We start from the raw sequence: 18258 nt of genomic DNA, 5'->3' as shown, positions 1-18258 counted from the left end.
CCGGACCCGGTTCGATGAATTAAATCATTTCTCGGGTCGAAGAACTAATAATCCATCGGCTTAAATGGTAGCTTTTTTGGGTGACATAGCCGCGATCAACGCCGAGACACCGCATCTCGTTGACCGTGTGTGTGTATATATATATATATATATATATATATATATATATATATATATATATATATATATATATATATATATATATATATATATATATATATATATATATGTTATTTAAAAAGAAATTAAGTTTTTTTTCCTCCAAAGCATTCTTTAATTTCTAAACGATAATATTAATGTTAGCCTTTGCCCTGTGGTCACATCATTGTCACCTCCACCCTTGTTGTCTGGTACATATACGATCGTATTTATCTTATTATCCTTTTCCTTATCTATCACTATGATATTTGGTCTCTTCATCAATTTAGCTAAGCTATCGGATCTTAGTATTATGGACTTCCCATCAAGTTAATAGTCATGTCTTTATCATTGTGATAAAAGCAAACTTGTTATCAACAACAAGCCTCGTCGCACGCTCTTTGACCATTAGGAGTGATGTCGAGAGACATGACAAGGGAGATGAGAAGTTGAATGGAGTTGAGGGAGACGAAGTGGACGATATAGGGCTTGTTGACACAGAGAAGCGGGGAAGGGAGGTGAGGGCAATGATGATCGTGACAATGGAGTGAAAGAGATCGATAGATGAAGAAAAATAAAATATTGAGTCACGATAGTAGAGGCACGACCACGACCTCAATGGGAGCTGATAGTGCTAAAAATAATCAAACACAACATATTCTCTGTTGAGTCAATTCAAACATAGACTTAGGTGTTAAGTTAAATTTTGATTGTCCAGTCAGATGTTCATTTGGAGTCAATCGAGTTCCTTCATCCACACTAGTCTCAGGTCAATTTCGATTGATATCGCACTCGTTCGACTTTGATGATGTTGAACTCTATAAAACTACATTGAGGATGCCTATGATAATGTCCTTTCGATGCTTAAGTTAACTTAGGATCAAAAGGTTCAGCTTATGCTTTAAATAGTATTACGAGAAGGAATGTGCTTAAGGAGTCACTATTTTACCATATGGTTATAGTAATATCCAATTAATTCGACATATGCCAAGGTGTTAGATCATATACCAATCATATAGTACTTAAATGTTTCGATTGCAACTATTTCTTTTCCTACTTTTAACTATTTATCCTCTAAATAATATTTTTTTAGTAATTTAAATACTACCAATACATAAAAATACTTATCAACCTAACATGTACTTGTCCTTAGCTCATAAATTCCTCAAAGTGAGATCCTCTCACGAGCCATCTGAAATAAGTCTGAGCTCAGGTTGGATTAACACGGTCAAAGCTCGGACCACAAAGACATTAATGCTCTCAAAATTTAAAGCACGCCCCACGTATTCATAATCCCTCGGTACCTCCTTGTTCTCTTGCTGTTGGTGATCCTAGTGCTCCACGGTCGTCTGATGTTAAATTGACGGTGACGATCCGTCGTCACCGTCCCGATGATTAGACTTTGTTGTTATTACTTCACCGCCCTAATTAAAATATTAATGGACGGAATCTCACACCGGTCACGTGCCACGTCCTTTGCGACCCCCCTCCGCCGTCTCCTTTCCGTCACCCTTCGGTCAAAGTCCACAACGAACCTTCTGCTAACGGCGCCGTCAACTGAGGCGCCGCACATGCGCTGCTCCCCGCTTAAGGGCGCCACGCGTCAGCCGGCGCGTCCTGGGATAACTACGCTCGCTCGCGGTGCGATTACCGACTTCCTTTAACGGTAGGACTAAGGCGCGGGGAGGTGACGAGATCCACACCAGAGACTTGGGTGACCGCGCCCACCCACCGTTTCCCTCAAGTTTCACCTTACCAAGGTAAATGACTGATGTACCCTTTAATTTACGTCGTTATCGTTTCTTGTTCTTTCGGTTGTTCCCCATATTACCCTTCTCCGCAAAGCCCGCAGTGGAGCGGAGTGGAGTAGCAGTGGTTACTGCTCGAGTCCTCGAAGGAATATAGTTCACGTTCCGGTCCCTCCCTCTCGCTGCTTGCTCCACCGAGTTGGTGCAGCGATAGGTTACGGACAGGTCTGAGCGGGGGGGAAGGGGTTTGAGGTATCGATCCCATGGAGAAGAAGCAAGGGTTCTTCTCGGCGCTGGAGGGGGTGGTGCGAGGGCTGTCGCCGGCGCGGTCGAGGGCCAAGAGTCCTGCGCCGAGGAGCCAGTCGCCGTCGGCGGCGCTGCTGCTCCTCCCGCGGCGTAGGAAGGGGCACAGTGGCGGGGGGCACCAGCAGCAGGCGCTGGCGCAGGTGCCGGAGGCGCCGGTGATCGCGAGATCCGCGAGCTTCCGGCCCGTCGGGGAGGCCCTGGCGCCGCTCATGGAGGGCCCCGATGGCGACGCGCCGGAGGAGGGCGGAGGGCCGCGGAGGGAAGGGTGGGGCCACTGGGTCCGCGGCCAGCTCTCCCGGGCGCCCTCCGTCACGCATTCCTCGTCCTCCTCCTCCGCTTCCGCCGCCGCCAACGGTTCCTGCTCATTCCGCGGCTCTGACCTCCGCCTTCTGCTCGGGGTCATGGGGGCGCCCCTCGCCCCCATTCACGTCGGCACCGCCGACCCTCTTCCACATCTAAGCATCAAGGACACTCCCATTGTGAGCCTCGGTCTCGATCCTTCTTTGATGCTCTGTTCTTCCGTTTCCAGTGCCAAAGTTGCAGTCTTGCCTTGCAAAATGCCATTCTTCCATGCGGTGTTTCTGAACATTAATGTCTCTTCTGTACCTCGCCATTCTCGAACTCCTTCGTTTCTTCGCTTTATTTCGTTTCGTGGGCTCGATCGATTTAACCATTTTTGGGATAAATTCTGTGACTACTTCTCGTGCAGCTCTCTGGATGCATCTGGATTTTGGTGTCCCCAAGATGGCATTTTGACGTAGCTGCCTTCCGACATTAATTCGTTCTTCATTTCATCCTTTCAGGAAACTTCATCAGCTCAGTACATCCTGCAGCAGTACACGGCCGCATCGGGCGGTCTGAAGTTGCATAGCTCCATTCGCAACGCTTACGCCATGGGCAAGGTGAGGATGGTGGCATCGGAGTTCGAGACGGCGACCAAGGTGGTGAAGAACCGCGGTGGCTCCACGCGTGCCGCCGAGTCCGGCAGCTTCGTCCTCTGGCAGATGGCCCCCGACATGTGGTACGTGGAGCTTGCTGTCGGCGGCAGCAAAGTCCACGCCGGTTCCAATGGGAAGCTCGTCTGGCGGCACACCCCCTGGCTCGGTGCGCACGCCGCCAAGGGCCCCGTCCGCCCTCTTCGCCGCGCCCTTCAGGTATAAAAGCACTCCATTCCACAACAGCGACAGCTTCCACATCCGGCATTGCCTTACAGTGAAAGTAACTGCTTGATAAAGACTCCAGCTTTGGATTAACTTTGAGCTAAATGTTTGAGCAGGGCCTCGATCCGCTGACCACGGCGAGCATGTTTGCCAGCGCGCGTTGCATCGGGGAGAAAAAGGTGAATGGGGAGGATTGCTTCATCCTCAAGCTATGCGCGGATCCGCAGACGCTGCGAGCCCGGAGCGAAGGCCCCGCCGAGATCATTCGGCACGTCCTGTTCGGCTACTTCAGCCAGCGAACAGGGCTCATGGTGCACATGGAGGACTCGCACCTGACGCGAATCCAGCCGAACGCCGGCGGCGATGCGGTCTACTGGGAGACCACTATCAACTCCTTCCTGGACGACTACCGCCCCGTGGAAGGTATCATGATCGCCCATTCGGGGCGCTCGGTGGTGACTCTTTTCAGGTTCGGCGAGGAGGCGATGAGCCACACCAAGACGAGGATGGAGGAGGCGTGGACCATCGAGGAGGTGGCCTTCAACGTCCCCGGCCTCTCCGTCGACTGCTTCATCCCTCCTGCCGAGATAAGATGCGGTTCCATCGGCGGGACCTGTGAAATGCCGCAAGCCGAAAGGAGCAGGGCCAGCATCGGCAACCGGGTGAAGGTCGCGGCGGAGAAACGACAGGCCGCCGGCGACAACAAAATCGTGTGGAGACTCGAAGTGCCTCAACGCAAACACGGAGGAGATCGAATTGTCCATACCGCTAGTTTCTGTGCTAAGTGACTGACCGACCATGAACTATGGGTTACCGGATACTAATTTCATGTGTTATCCTCTGTACATAGGAGCATAATTGTTCTCAGGTCTCAAATATCACAGGCCTGAATGAATCTTTATACTCTGAATGCAGAAGGGTATTGGTAAAGCATTGGTTAGAGCCTAGACTTAGACTTGGGGGAAGAGAAAGAGAGAGAGAGAGAGAAGCTTCTTTCTTCTTTCTTCTACAAGCTTTGCTTCCTTTCCCTGTCACTTTAGATCACCACCACCTTAGTTGCTGAACAGTTGAGTCGTAATGTGTGTTCAAGTCTATTCATGAAGCTCGTCAGAGTGTAAGGATGAGCAAGAAATTGATGCCTGCTCCAGTGGCAAGAGTTGGTGTCATGTAGAACCAGCTAGATGAGATATTTAATGCATACATGTAGCTCTTTTTCCGGTCATCCTGGTCTCGGTTGAGCTGTCCACTTCGGTCCTCCTTTCCCCCTCTCGTGGTGGGAGCTGAGATCAGCTCGTTCTCTCCTGTGTCTTCTTCTTCATCTTGTCGATCCGCAGAGGGGACACAGCTCAGCCTCATGTGGAAGCAACCAGTGCTTGCCTTGGGCCGAGGGAAGGCATCATTGCGGCAGAGGCCTTGGGGGTCTCTCAGGGCCACCATGTGCTCCTCATCTTGTTTCGATCACATCTCAGTGACATGGGAATACTTTACCTTTGTTAATAGACCTGGGAAACTTCCGCACCTCCATGCTCCTCTCCAGGTCAAATCAAGATGCATTACACGAAGGACCATGGACTAATCTTTCTCTTCTTTCGAAGCAGCAGCCGATTCCTGAGCCAAATTTGAGTTCTTGAGCTCACAGGCAAAGAAGAAGAACCAAGGATTTTCTAGATCGATCAATCCTTGTCGACGAATGCTCGACGTGGACCCGACATCGTCATTGGCACCATGCTCTTTATTAGATTCGTTAGTTGTGGGGGGGGGAGCAGATTAGACCCCACTCTTGGATTTTAGGGAAGGAGTTGACACAGGGCGTGGAAAGCATGCAGTGATGGGGATGGTTAATTAGCTGCAGGTGGATTAGTACATCTCGGAATCACATTAGGCCGGCCTCCAAATCTGCGATCGTCCTTTACTGTGATGCCCGCTGCATGCAGTTGGTGTTATTATTGGCACCTTTTGTTTCAGTTGTCTTTTGGCAAAGCAGTGTGCCGCTTTGGGATCACTCGACCAGTACCACAGGCAACAGGCTTAACAGTATGTTGGGACCATGTACCATCGAGAGGTCATTCACAGTGTTTCCCAGCTATCCTACAACTGGGATCCAAGTGATGATGATGTACTGCTGGTTTGATCAGCGCAGCATGAACAAGACACCGATTCATGTATGCAACCTCTGTTTTTAAGTTCTATTTTAGATGATCATACATGTACGTAAATAACGTTCTTAGTTCAGTGTATGATCATGCTTCCTGTATGTTCTTGTGTTTTGTTTTAGATTATCATACATGTAAATAAGATTCTTAGTTTAGTATACCGATAATATATCGGTTTTGGTTCGGATCAATATCAAGCGTCAGCAAATCAGTATATACTAAGTTTAATAAAAACACTAGAAAAGATATTAAAATAATATAGACATATTATTGTCTTGATGTCGTTGACCGGGGGGTTAACATTGCTTATTTCATCCCGTAGATGCAAGCTCGTCTTGGATGCTTGTGTGGAAGTCATGAGAGGTGGTTGGAGTGGGGAGAAATTCAACTGATGCAATCTTGAGATTCCACTTGTTCATGCTCGGTGGACTCCACATCGGACCGAGGTGGTCTAAGGTTCCTTGGAGTTATGGAGACGGATTAAGGCGTGCCTTGGTTTCAGCGAAATCTCCAACCTAACATCTCTAATGATAAAATTACAAATGGAATGGAATGTTATGAGGGTCAACTTTTATATCTGGGCGATCGATGGCAAGAGGTTGATCGGTACGTTTTTCTTTGACGTGTCACCAACAAAGGATGATCGTAGGGGTGTCGTTATTTGGGCTAGCATTTGCAGGACAAATGGACGATGTTCTCTTATGCTGAGTAATCGGGAAAGGAGGAGATGGGTCTCGTCGTTAGGGATTAATGCTCCTTATGAGTATGCGATCGAAAAAGGGCATGCTCCGTACGGGCATGCGATCGAAAAAGTTCGCTTCCTTACTGCTCGCTGCATGGAAGGGGAGGCATGTGGACCCTTCTGCCCTTGTCACTGCCTATGTGGCAACGAGTTACAGGGTGAGACAGCAGGTCATAGCTGATGTCACTTTATTCTCTATGTATACAAACGATGTGATGTACTATCAATTTGCTCTAATTGTTGCATCCATAAGTCATCGAATAAGTAAATGCTTCACATAATCAAACCATACCGGATGGTAAATGTGATATGATTTTGGGTCAAAAGAAATTAAGATTAGAAGAAAATAAACTAGAATGGTATGTGTGATCATGCTTGTCGTCCGTAGAGATCTACAAGGAAAAAAACAGGATGGTTTGAAATTAAATTTGGTTGATTGATCTTCTACCACAGAGCTAAGACAGCCTTGGCAAGGCAGCTGCCTCTCAACATATCCCTAAATCATGGCAAATAATGTTTAAAGGTATCAAAAGAATCAATTTATTCTCTTTCCTGCTTTTACTTGAATGGAGACCATACATGTGAATCTAAAAGAACACCACACTGCAGAAAAAGATGGCACTCAGGGCTTTTAACCGGTATTTGGATTGCTTCCTCATGCAGCAGTACTATGTAGCTATCAGGGAACACAACACTTGGTATTTTTGGGTAAGCAATCATTTCATGTGAGGTGGTACACACAACAACACATGCTGGATTCAGAGTGACTCTTTTGTCCTCCTGTGTCCTGTTTCTTAATTCCTATCTGTATTATTAGCTTCCTACCTCCCTTCACTAACTTCATCCCATTCCTTTTCACAATATGACCATACATTCTAGTTAAATCATGGTGGTGGGTATTAGAGACAAATCAGAGAGCTAACAAGAAGTTAAGAGAGGAGAGAATAGTTTGTGAATGCAGATTGATGTTCATGGATGTCTGGAGTTGATCATACATACATATAGGCATGTTTCTTGAGTTGGTGTGGAAGATGAGTAGTGTAGGGATTCTTGAACTATTTATTCCATTAATATTTTTTTTAGTTAATAATCACATGCATGATATTTGAGGATGGTGATGAACATTATCACGCAGAGAAATAACAATATGTGAGAGAAATATATTATACATGGAAACAACAATCAAATGGTTCCTTTTCTTCGGATTAATATCTGTACTTTCAGAAACTCTTAACATACACTCTAGTATAGAGGTACTTTTGATCTGCCATCAAAGGTAAGAGAGAGAGAGAGAGAGAGAGAGATAGTACCAAGTTTGCAAGCCAATCGTAGATGTGGTGGCACTGATTTCTCCAACGTTAATGATTCATTTCTTCCCTCCATCATATGTCGATTTGTTGCATTCCTGAAATAAATGTTTCAGGATAATTGGATCCTTTGTTTCCTGCTTCATTATTCTGCTTTGGCAGGGAGAGTGTGTGGTTAAGAAGGCCATTTGTCATCGAAGTCTGCATCCCAACCACTCTGAAGACTGCTGCTGCAAAGAAATGCTGATGACTCCCTCCGGAATCTACAATAAAGATAAGAAAATGATAAGATGATACACCCACATCGACTGCTGCAAACATTTATGCTCAGCAGGTGATTGCTTGTACAATCTGCCCACTAAATTTCGGAAAAGACTCGACAATCATACTTGAGATTCTTTTTCTTTTTCTTTTTTATGCCATTCAAGTACAATGGTAAATTTTTTAGCAAAACCTTGGTTTTCTTCTCTGGGATACAGTGACGAATACAAGCCCGGATCTGTGTCCTGTTAGACCTGCAAGAAAAGATTGTGATCGAAGCCAGACCTTTGTCTCAAATCTCACCAGGACCATCAGGAGTCATTTTCACGAACATTCTTGCAACTATTGAGGTCATTCGCTGCTTGGTCTTTAGCAGTCCCTGAAGACGAAGGATACAAGGGGTCAGCGAAAAGAGCAAAAAGCACCAACATTTCACTGAAAGAAATGAAAGAAGACGTGTTCTGGACAAGTTGATGACTCGGGGGCATCAAACAAGTTCCTCGCTGGAAAGAGCAAGTTCCAAGTTCAGGAGGACAATACTCCAGGAACAACCTCGTTATTCTGCAGAAGGGCATATTCTTCTGTCATGAAACGTTACTCTCAGCCAGCAGATACAAAAGATGTTCGCACATCCACTTCACACAAACAGATAAAGCTTACCAGGCACTTGATACAAGAATGTTTCCACGGCAGGAGAATAAATTGCGTCAGACTGGCATTCTTGATGCCTTTGGAATCCAGCATGAAATGGTATCAGAAAATAAAGCTGAACATTCTATTACATCAAGAAGAACCAAGCTGTCATGCTGAAACTGATGGATGACTACAAGCACAGAAGCCAAAATGAACAATCTCACATTCTCCGCTGTGCCTATATATCCGAGTCCTCATCGATCACATCAACTTGATCATATAATAATAATGCACGAATATATACATATAAACAAGGTTAAGATTCTTACACATACCAGTAATTGCAGTTAATCATCAAGCTGTTACTGATGCACTCAGGATAGCAGCAGATCAACATAGTTGCTCTCGTTGTTTCATGACTAGAGTTCTCTTAATTGCTCATGTCCACCTTCATTGGCAGATTCAGACGAAGACTTCAGACTAAAGGAGGAATCCAATCAAAAGTGGGGAATAAGAAATTGGTCAAAAAGGTGAGGACCAAACAGCTCAACCACTATAAGTTTTTGTCTACAAATATGCAGAAAGCAAAACATTGAGCCATCTTTTTCTACACCGAGCAGGAAGCTAATGAAGAGCAATACAGCATAATATTTGTCATGTTTTCAGCTCATAAAGGTAAAGCTGGAGATATCCAAGGACACAACAGAACATTTTCACTTCCCAAAATGAGGATTTAGCAGCCCTGTGATCTCCAAGAAACCAACACGATCTCTTCCGCCAAATATCTTCTTTAGTTTCTCGTCACACACTATTATCCTCTTGTTGTCTGGATCCTACAAAAGAATTTTTTAGCAATCATTCAGTGGCTGAAGTCATCAAAGATTGAGATTCACACAATGATTCACATGATAGCAAAATCTAAAGTGGGAACCTCCATTGCATAAAGGAGGACGAGACAAGTTGCTCCTGGGGGTAAGAGAATCACATTTGATAGCAGAGATATCGACATGAAGAATATTTTCTGTTAGTTTGCTGGTACCGATGAATGTGTTTCACAGCTATCCTATTTTGGCTTCTCCAAAGTTCACTAAACATTTTTCAAAATATCAAATATGCTTTTGGAGGTATATTCATGCATTAAACACAGAAAACACAAACACCAATCTGTCATGTCCTTTAAGAAACGTAATGTGGAATGGGCAACTGGTTGGAATCAACAGAATCATAATAAAAAGAAAATTAAAAGCATGTCTTACAATTTCACTGAACCCATTGTCCAAAAATCCTAAAAACAGTAGCCCAATGCACAACATTCCCACAATTACAGGGTCTAGAATTTAACATCTGCAGTCGCATCTCTGTAAAGGAGATATCCTATTGTAACACCAAGGTCTCATCCTATTAAAATCTTCTAAATCCTTAAATAAGGGAATCTGCAAATGACAACTCTGGCCCTTCTTGTTAAGTCTGCTTTATTATTATAAGAAAATCTTCTGTCATGTAGTGATTAAGAAAAAGATTGATGAATTTTATTCTACTATTTCATCATATGCTCTACACAATCAGTACATAAAAGTTAACAGTCCAAGTAAAACAGTTCCTCACGGGAAACTACACCAACAACATTTGAAATAATCAGCAGAACAAAGAATGTCAACTAAAAGCTACTTGCGAGTAAAAAAAAGCTTACTAAAACTTAATTGTTGAAAAATCATAAACATATCTAATGAAAGAAGTGACATAGATATTCGTCATGACCTTTGGTAAACACAAATCTGAACTCTCTTTGGTAAACCAATCATACCATGTGAGGATAAAATACTTACCCTCCTAGCATCTTCAAATAATTATTTCTTGTCTTGATTATAGAACTATTTGTTAAGATAACAACAACATTCAGAATATTTTCAGAAACCTTTTATTGATCTAGACTATTACCACGCATGCTGGATCCACCTTCTGGACCAGCCTTCCATGCCAAAGCGGTTGTGAAACCCTTGGATCAGCTAGCGCAAAAGAAGAGAATACAGCAGTTGATTTTGGGGTTATTTCAGTCTAAAAGTATTAATAGCCTTTTTTTTTAGATTACGATGATACCAGCCAGTAAACATGGCATTGTAAGCTGCTCGAACACTTCTAGGATATTTGTCTTCTTTTTCCAGCTAGTCCTATATTATTCCTCGATTAATTGTACCCTTTCATGGTCTTTCTCTTCCTTGATTACGGAAAACATAGTTGGGTGGAGCTCCAAACTTAGACACATCTTACATATATACCATACATTAATAAGTTCAAAAAGTACATGTAGAGACTTTTGTATGCCTTCATTTGGTCCAATATTATTATGTCATTTACCTCTTAAAGTTCAATATAGTAAAACTGACTGATTTGCTCATCCTGAATTAATTTTCTTTTTCTCAATAAATTGAAGTATCATCCACAGATAAATGTTGAAATGTTGATTGAAAGGCAGCACCCAACAAGCAGCAGTATCCAAAACAAGAATGAAACAGTGAGCAAATTGAAGTGTCATTATCACGGTTTAGGCAGAAGTTATATGCTCAGGATGTCGTGCGTTCATTCAACAAGTACATTCATTCAACAAGTACAATGCAGGACAATATCTCAAAAAGTCCACGCTAAAAACACAAAAAAAACATTGTTAAAAAGGACTCCACATTTGGATTTGCAAAATGTTTAGCGTCCAGTGTGCGGCCAACATTTTTTTTTCCAAGAGAAATGGAAGTCACACATGCAAAGCAAAATAGTATAAAGAAAAGGCCAGATTATCATAACATAAGCTATCACAAGTGCACCAAACATAGCCTAATATGTATGAATATATGTGTCCAGACTCCAGAGCAACAAGATGTAACCACAGAAATTCAATACTTTTTTATGGAAAATTTAATAATAAAATTGTAACATGTTTCACTTTCAAGGTTGTTGAATAATTTGTTGACAAAGGGAATGAATTCCAATGAAAAGACAAGATTATTGCAAACAAAATAATGATCAAAACTTGATACTGAAAAGGAAAATATTGGAAAAGTATGTAGATATGTTGCACAAAATTCAGCAAGAAATCTTGTCATAGTGCAAACTAAAGAGTTACACAAAATATTATTATAATAGAACTTAAGAGGACATCCCTATAGTATCTGTTAAGTGATTAAGAAAAATGATATCTCACTTAAAGCATCATGAAGTAGTAACAGTAAGAAACTTTGTCAGATTACAGAACCTGAAAGTCAAACAAAGCATAGGATATAGGTTACTTGAAAAAAATTTTAAAAAGACAGACATGGAAAAGCTAAAGGCTTGATTTACAGTTTGTATTTGATTGGTGCAGTTTGTATTTGATTGGTACTGAGACAAAATTTGCATCATTGAATGAGGGAAGGGATTGCAGTAGATTATGCTCAGAATCACTTTATATATACAAATATTAAAACAACAAAAGGTTAATGCAGGTTATATTGATCAATTTGATGTTTTGGCTGCAAAAGATCATAGCACAAAAGGTACAAAATTCCTAATAAAGGAATTTATAATCATATCAACCATGATGGAAGGAGACACATATACCAATGAGAGAGGATATAAGTGGTTAGATATCTGAGAGCTAAATAAGGAATGGTTGAATAAGAAACCATAAAGTCAAACTACAGTTGGTTCACGGCCTCATATCAATGGGTGTGAGCTTATGGCTATAGTATTGTATGTAGAATCTACAAAACATCATTGTGGCTAACTTTTGTTGGGGAATTCCTCCTCTCAATTATGGAAAATTCTGTGTTATTTCAAAGACCTGGGACCTAATATAATAAGCAAACACATCTAAAGATATAATTTGCAACATAAACATTAATTGATAGTGTTATCCTTGCTCCATTCATATTTTTTCAATAGGTTCACTACCATATGTAGCAACTAAGTACATGTTAAGATGTCCTCAAGCTTAAGCAAACATATGATCATGTAATAAAGGTAATTAATCCTATCTTCATTCAAGATCATGAAAATCAATACTGCACATCTTCACATAGACTAGTCTTAAAGCAAGCACCCATTTGGTTATCTGCTCAGAGGACAAGTCATTCATGGAGTCTCATGTTTTCAGGTAAGAATCCTCTTCCACTGTCAACCAACATTGTTACATGGAAAATGCATAGATGACAGTCATCACAGTTAAATTAGTAAGTAGAATCTGAGAGTGAACGTGTTACACCCTTTATAAAAATTACAAGAGCATAAATCAAACTCCCCAGTCCTTAAGTTCCGTGTTCAGGTGTTGTCCAAATCAATCATCAAACAAAAGGAAGATATAGCAAACGATTCAGGTTTCTTCTATATGATCAAAATCATACAAGAAGAAAAAAGGAGAGACCTGGAGGTTATTCTCCTTGATATAAGCCCATATCTTTTTGAGGGCTTGGGTCCGCGGGATCTCCGCCTCGCCCACCACTGCCTGGAGTTCGGGCGACACTGGCCTGGACTTGGTAATTCCCCTCGGTCGCCGCTTCCCCGACGCATCCGGCGCCGCCTCCGCGGCAACGCGCGACGCCGCGGCGGCCAACCACCTCCTTGGCGGCAAGCAGCCGGGAAGGTGCACGGCCCGACGAGGGAGCGAGACGGCCCAAACGCGGTCGCTGGAGAAGAATGCCATAGGGAAGGTGATCGACGCCGCCATGGTCGGAGCTCCGGTCGCAGCGGAAGCGAGGGTTTAGTTTAGGCGTGGACGAAAGGAACGAAAGGGGATACGAAAAACGCAATGACGCATGGGGAGATAAGAGCGAACCGTCCTGGCGATTGGGGGAGAACCATAGCCGTTGGATCTATATCTCGCGGATAACGAGCGGTGGGATTAGTGTACAGCGAATACCAATATCCTCTATGGAGTATATACGAATAGGCTTATCGATCTCTCCGGTATACATATGCGTACGGAGAGCAATTGGAAAGGGCTTAAATGTGACAATTTGCTAGTCGGATAACAAAATAATTATTTATGATTTTGTACATATAAAACTAAATATTTACGTAATGCAAATGTACTAACATATGTATTCATAAATATGTACATGTCGGAAGCCTACTAGACGCTATGCAGGTGAGTCACATGAGAATAGATCAAAAATAAATTTGATAATAAATTTATCAACTAACATGTGATTACCATACGAGATCAAGTCACCCTCCATCCATTATCTACTTACAAACTTTCTTATCATCTATTATATAATAAAAATAATTATAAAATTTTGTCTCATTCTTTATAACAATAAAGATAAACATAAACTTCCTTCTCGTTCATTATGACAAGATATGATTAGATAAGGAAGATAATCATAAATTCGTTTCTCATCCTCCAAAGTATAAAAAAACATCTTAAACCCAATACAAGAACTCCTTTTGAACTATTTAAACTCATGTTTAGGGATATAAGACTACTAACTTGAGCATCGGACGGATTGGATCGAATTTTTTTTTTCAATCTCAATCTTCATACAAGTGATACCATGGGAGTATAGTATTTTTACCCTAAAGACACTTTGGATCATCCTACACATATAGGTTCTAGACCATATCGGATTAATCAAGACGTCAATGATATTTTTTAAAATATTTTAATACTAGAAAGAATGCTTGATGTCACAGGAATATCCATCCGTCAATTTTCCCCAACGAATGCTCCAATGAGGGTATCTTGCTTCTAACCCATAACACTTTTATTTAAGGATAGTTTTCATCCTTTTATTAAATGGACACATCTACTTTGGTGCAAACACTAAAGTGGAACTGATGTTTGTTTAATGACCTAAGCATTTCGCCCCCGGGGACAACCTCAAGCCATCTACTTATCACCACTGAGGCATTTCTAAACCTCACAAATAGGTATAGATGCTAACCGACATGATCTAAGCTATTGCATACTCTTGTCTCAATTAGCTTAATGAGCAATGCCAACATCTCAATTGTGATTAGTACCTTAATTACATTGGCTCTGATGCTCATGGAGATTCCCTCACTTGACGTGGTGCTAGCATCTTAAGATCGCCCAAAGCCCATGAAACTATAGGTTGAGGGAGCGTCTCGCTCCCTGATCGTGGAATTTAATGCATCGCTACACCATCGTTTTGCTCTACTATAATCCAAGACCTAATCAATGAATTTGATATATGACTCCTTGAGAATCCAATTATAATAAATGGATCAATGTCTAGAAAGGATGCGATGAGAGTTCCAACAATCCTAAGGGGAAAGGCTAGATGACCCCATTTGGGGTTGGTTCTCATTCACTGAGAACATTCAAGAGGAGTTAATCCCGATAAACTTTTGCCTCTAATTGTTGGAGGCTTTTGATGGTAATATTGACCTAATAGAGTATACTATTGCATTTCACGCTTAGATGTTGCTGCATAATACCTCAGACACCTTAATATATCATGCCTTCCCGATAACATTAAGAGGCCCAACATGAGAATGATACACTTGCTTAAAACCCCTTAGTTGACACCTTCGCTTAGCTCATAAAGGAGTTCGTTCTCTACTTTCTTAGGAATGTGTACCTGAGGGTATTAGTACCGATGTTTCTTGGACTCAAGCAAGGTGAGGAAGAAACACTCTTTGACTTTGTTACTTGATTCACTAAAGAGATCCGATATGTGCAAGAAGCCCATCCATGGCTTATAATATAGACATTTATGATAAGGCCCAAGCCTTCTCACTTTTTATGGTTGTTAGTGGAGAAGTCATCGATGATAGTGCTTGAGGTGCTCCAAATGACCAACCAATACATTATCGTAGAAATAATGGTCTCAAAGAAGTGTGAGGAGATATACAAAAGGTTGAGACATAAGTGACTACCATTGGTCCCAACCCTGAGGTCACCATGACGAAGAAAAAAATTACTGGCCCAGCGAAGAACATAAGGCAAATAACCGACTTAAGCTACCTCCCTCAAGGTCCAAGTCAACTCTATTGAACATGTCTATAATTGAGGTCTTTTTATAGAAAAAAAAAACTCTTGTAAGACCCTTAACTGATAAGGACACTATTAAAAAGGAGAAACAAATCTAAATACTATTGTCTCTATTGTGATTATGGTCACAACACGAAGAACTTTCATGATTTAAAGAAGTAAATTAAATAACTTATTCATCAAGGATACCTCGGGAGGTTCATCCAGAGCAATGGGAACCTTCACCTCGACCTCAAGGGTCGATGGAGAGGTAGAGAGATAAATTAACATCAGCATCGATGAACCTATCTCGAGAGAAAACAACTCATCAGATCGTAAAGCTTATGCTTGTGCTACCATCAAAAAGCATTTGATGTTCAAGGATGACTCGGAGATAACTTTTAAGAAAAAAAAGACAGAGTATCTCGATCTAAACTATGTTGATAACTTGGTGGTCTCCGTGAGGGTGATTAATGCCTGAGTAAAGAGGGTCATAATTAACATAGCTTATATGTCAAGTTTAGGGACGAGCCCTTCTCCAAAACGGTGATAACTAAATTCATAGTGATGAAATTCCCAATGAGGACTAGCATTGGAAAGCTGAGAAGTAACCCGAGAGAGTTACGCTAGTGCTATCTAACGATGATCTCCCTACCAAAAAAGGCTTAACCTGAGGCATCACAGATTAATCCCTGGGATCTCGCCAAGTCCCTTCCATATCTTGAGCCGATAGAGTCATTAATCGAGGTACTCATAGACAAAGCTTGCTAGGGTGAAAAAAGGATCCAAAATCTATCACGGTAAAAGAAGGACCCAAAATTAGCCATAGCGAAGAAATGACTTAAAACTCGTCATAACAGGAGGACATGAAATCTACCATGATAGAGGAAAGACCCAAAATCCACTATGATAGAGGGAGGGCATAAAACTTATCATAGTGGGAGGACTTAGAATTTATATGGTGAAAGTGTTAGAAAATAAATAGATAAACAAGTTGTAGAAGTAGTTGATTGTTATTAACATATCCTCCTTCCTTTTATATAGGTTAGAAGGGAGAATTTTCCTCAACAGATTAGAGGATTTCCCTCAACAGAGTAGAGAGACAACATTTACGAATGGTCGTCAACCTCTCGAATAACCCAGCCCACTGTTCATTCTTCTGTTGCGGCTCAAATTGATGTGTGGCATCGTCGGCTTGGTCATCCCTCATCCTTTATTCAGCAGAAATTATTATCTCGTCACTCTCTTCCTCTTTTTAAGTCCACTAATTCTATGATGCATTGTGATGCTTGTCTTAGTAATAAGAGTCATCGGTAGCCTTTTGGCTTATCTTCCATTTTCTCTTCTAAACCTTTTGAAATTATATATACTGATGTTTGGGGTCCTGCTCCAATCTTATCTTTTGATAAGTTTCGATTTTATGTTATTTTTGTAGATCACTTCTCTAAGTACACATAAATCCTTGGATAATTTGTTGACAGCAAATGAGATGTCTGGACGCGTGAGAGCTAAGTATTGTAAAGAGCCAACAACTTGGCGGTATTGAGTGGGTTCTGTAGCAGGACTTCCATCCGATAATTTGAGAGAACCACTAGTAGAGATGGGGGTTGTAACTGCATTTGCATCCTGCATGTTTGTCTTTAATAACAAATCTTGAATGTACTTGCGTTGTGATAAAAGGAGACCGGAAGATGTGAAGGTAGCTTCGACGCCCAGAAAGTAGCTCAAGGGTCCGAGATCCTTAAGCGAGAATCGAGCTGCCGGCTGTTTGATGAACGCTTGGATGCTGATGGGATTGTTGCCTGTGATAATAATATCATCCACATATACCAGAATATACATTGTGTTTCCATGATAATGTCGCAGAAACAACGAAGTGTCAGATTTGGAGTTAAGAAAGCCGACAGAAATAAAAAATGAGCTAAGTTCAGTGTACCAAGCTCTCGGAGCCTGACGAAGTCCATAAATGGCTTTCCGAAGTTTGCAAACATGCTGTGGAAACTGAGGATGAGTAAAACCAGGGGGGTTGTTGCATAAAAATATCTTCGGATAGAGATCCCTGTAGAAATGCATTATTAACATCCAATTGTCGTAATTGCCAGCCTTTAGTGGTAGCCAGACCCAAGATGAGCCGGATTGTAGTGGGTTTAACAACAGGACTAAACGTCTCAGTGAAATCAACCCCAGGTCGTTGATGAAACCCTTTGGCGACCAAGCGTGCCTTATATCGGGCAACAGAGCCATCTGGGTTCCGCTTAATTCTAAAGACCCACTTACACCCGATGATGTTTTGTGAAGGATAGAAAGAATGAGATCCCACGTTGAATTATGGAGGAGGGCATTATATTCCTCACTCATGGCAGTACCCCAATGTGGAGATTTTTGGGCTTGAGTAAAGGTGGTGGGTTCAACGTTGGGGGATGAGGAATTCATGATAGCTTGAAGGTTAAGTACCTGACGAAGTTTAAAAATACCATGCTTAGAGCGAGTGGTCATAGGATGATTAGAGACGACAGGATTGGGAGGTGATGTTGGGTGAGGATCTGTGGCATAAGTCGGGTCAAGTGGAGACACGTCAGGGGCACTTGGGCAAGAAGGAGATAAAGAGGATGGTTGTGTCTCGGAACATATTGCCCCATCAATTGGGGAAGAGTGGAGTGGAGTAGGAACGGGCAAGTGTTGAACTGGAGTGATATAGTGCGGATCAGGAGGGGAGGAAGTAGACGAAGTCATGGGAGGCTCGTCCGATTGGACCGAAGGTATACCCCAGTGAGATAGTGAAGTGGTCTGTATGGCAGGATATGGAAGGGTTTGGAAAGGAAAGTTAGACTCAACAAAGACAACGT

At 42.1% G+C, this 18258-nt stretch overlaps 2 protein-coding genes and 1 long non-coding RNA gene across 3 annotated transcripts; 1 reads left to right on the top strand and 2 right to left on the bottom strand.

The window, feature by feature from the left end:
• The first annotated feature begins 2029 nt into the window (after positions 1–2029).
• LOC135643032 (uncharacterized) lies at positions 2030–4574 on the top strand. Its single transcript, XM_065159549.1, has 3 exons — positions 2030–2671; positions 2996–3346; positions 3469–4574. The coding sequence occupies exons 1-3, from the start codon at positions 2150–2152 to the stop codon at positions 4138–4140; spliced, it is 1545 nt and encodes a 514-aa protein (XP_065015621.1). The 5' UTR covers positions 2030–2149; the 3' UTR covers positions 4141–4574.
• A 2809-nt stretch (positions 4575–7383) lies between these two features.
• Positions 7384–8777, bottom strand: LOC135642265 (uncharacterized). Its single transcript, XR_010497920.1, has 3 exons — positions 8476–8777; positions 8009–8376; positions 7384–7817 (listed from the first exon to the last, which is right to left on the bottom strand). It is a non-coding gene; the product is annotated as an uncharacterized LOC135642265 (long non-coding RNA).
• Positions 8778–8959: 182 nt separating this feature from the next.
• LOC135642264 (uncharacterized) lies at positions 8960–13218 on the bottom strand. Its single transcript, XM_065158262.1, has 2 exons — positions 12839–13218; positions 8960–9281 (listed from the first exon to the last, which is right to left on the bottom strand). Exons 1-2 carry the CDS (start codon positions 13139–13141, stop codon positions 9162–9164), a joined length of 423 nt encoding a protein of 140 aa, XP_065014334.1. The 5' UTR covers positions 13142–13218; the 3' UTR covers positions 8960–9161.
• Positions 13219–18258: the final 5040 nt, after the last annotated feature.

The sequence above is a fragment of the Musa acuminata genome, chromosome BXJ3-7, assembly GCF_036884655.1.
Source record: "Musa acuminata AAA Group cultivar baxijiao chromosome BXJ3-7, Cavendish_Baxijiao_AAA, whole genome shotgun sequence".
NCBI classification, from domain to species: Eukaryota; Viridiplantae; Streptophyta; class Magnoliopsida; order Zingiberales; family Musaceae; genus Musa; species Musa acuminata.
The sequence above is the reverse complement of the archived record's forward strand: the minus strand, read 5'-3'. Positions and strand labels throughout refer to the sequence as shown.

Coding starts and splice junctions, on each gene's coding strand:
- LOC135643032 (XM_065159549.1), top strand. CDS start 2,150: ATGGAGAAGAAGCAAGGGTTCTTCTCGGCGCTGGAGGGGGTGGTGCGA. Junction 2,672..2,995: donor GCATCAAGGACACTCCCATT/GTGAGCCTCGGT, acceptor TCATCCTTTCAG/GAAACTTCATCAGCTCAGTA. Junction 3,347..3,468: donor CTCTTCGCCGCGCCCTTCAG/GTATAAAAGCAC, acceptor ATGTTTGAGCAG/GGCCTCGATCCGCTGACCAC.
- LOC135642264 (XM_065158262.1), bottom strand. CDS start 13,141: ATGGCGGCGTCGATCACCTTCCCTATGGCATTCTTCTCCAGCGACCGC. Junction 9,282..12,838: donor TCAAGGAGAATAACCTCCAG/GTCTCTCCTTTT, acceptor ATTCTTTTGTAG/GATCCAGACAACAAGAGGAT.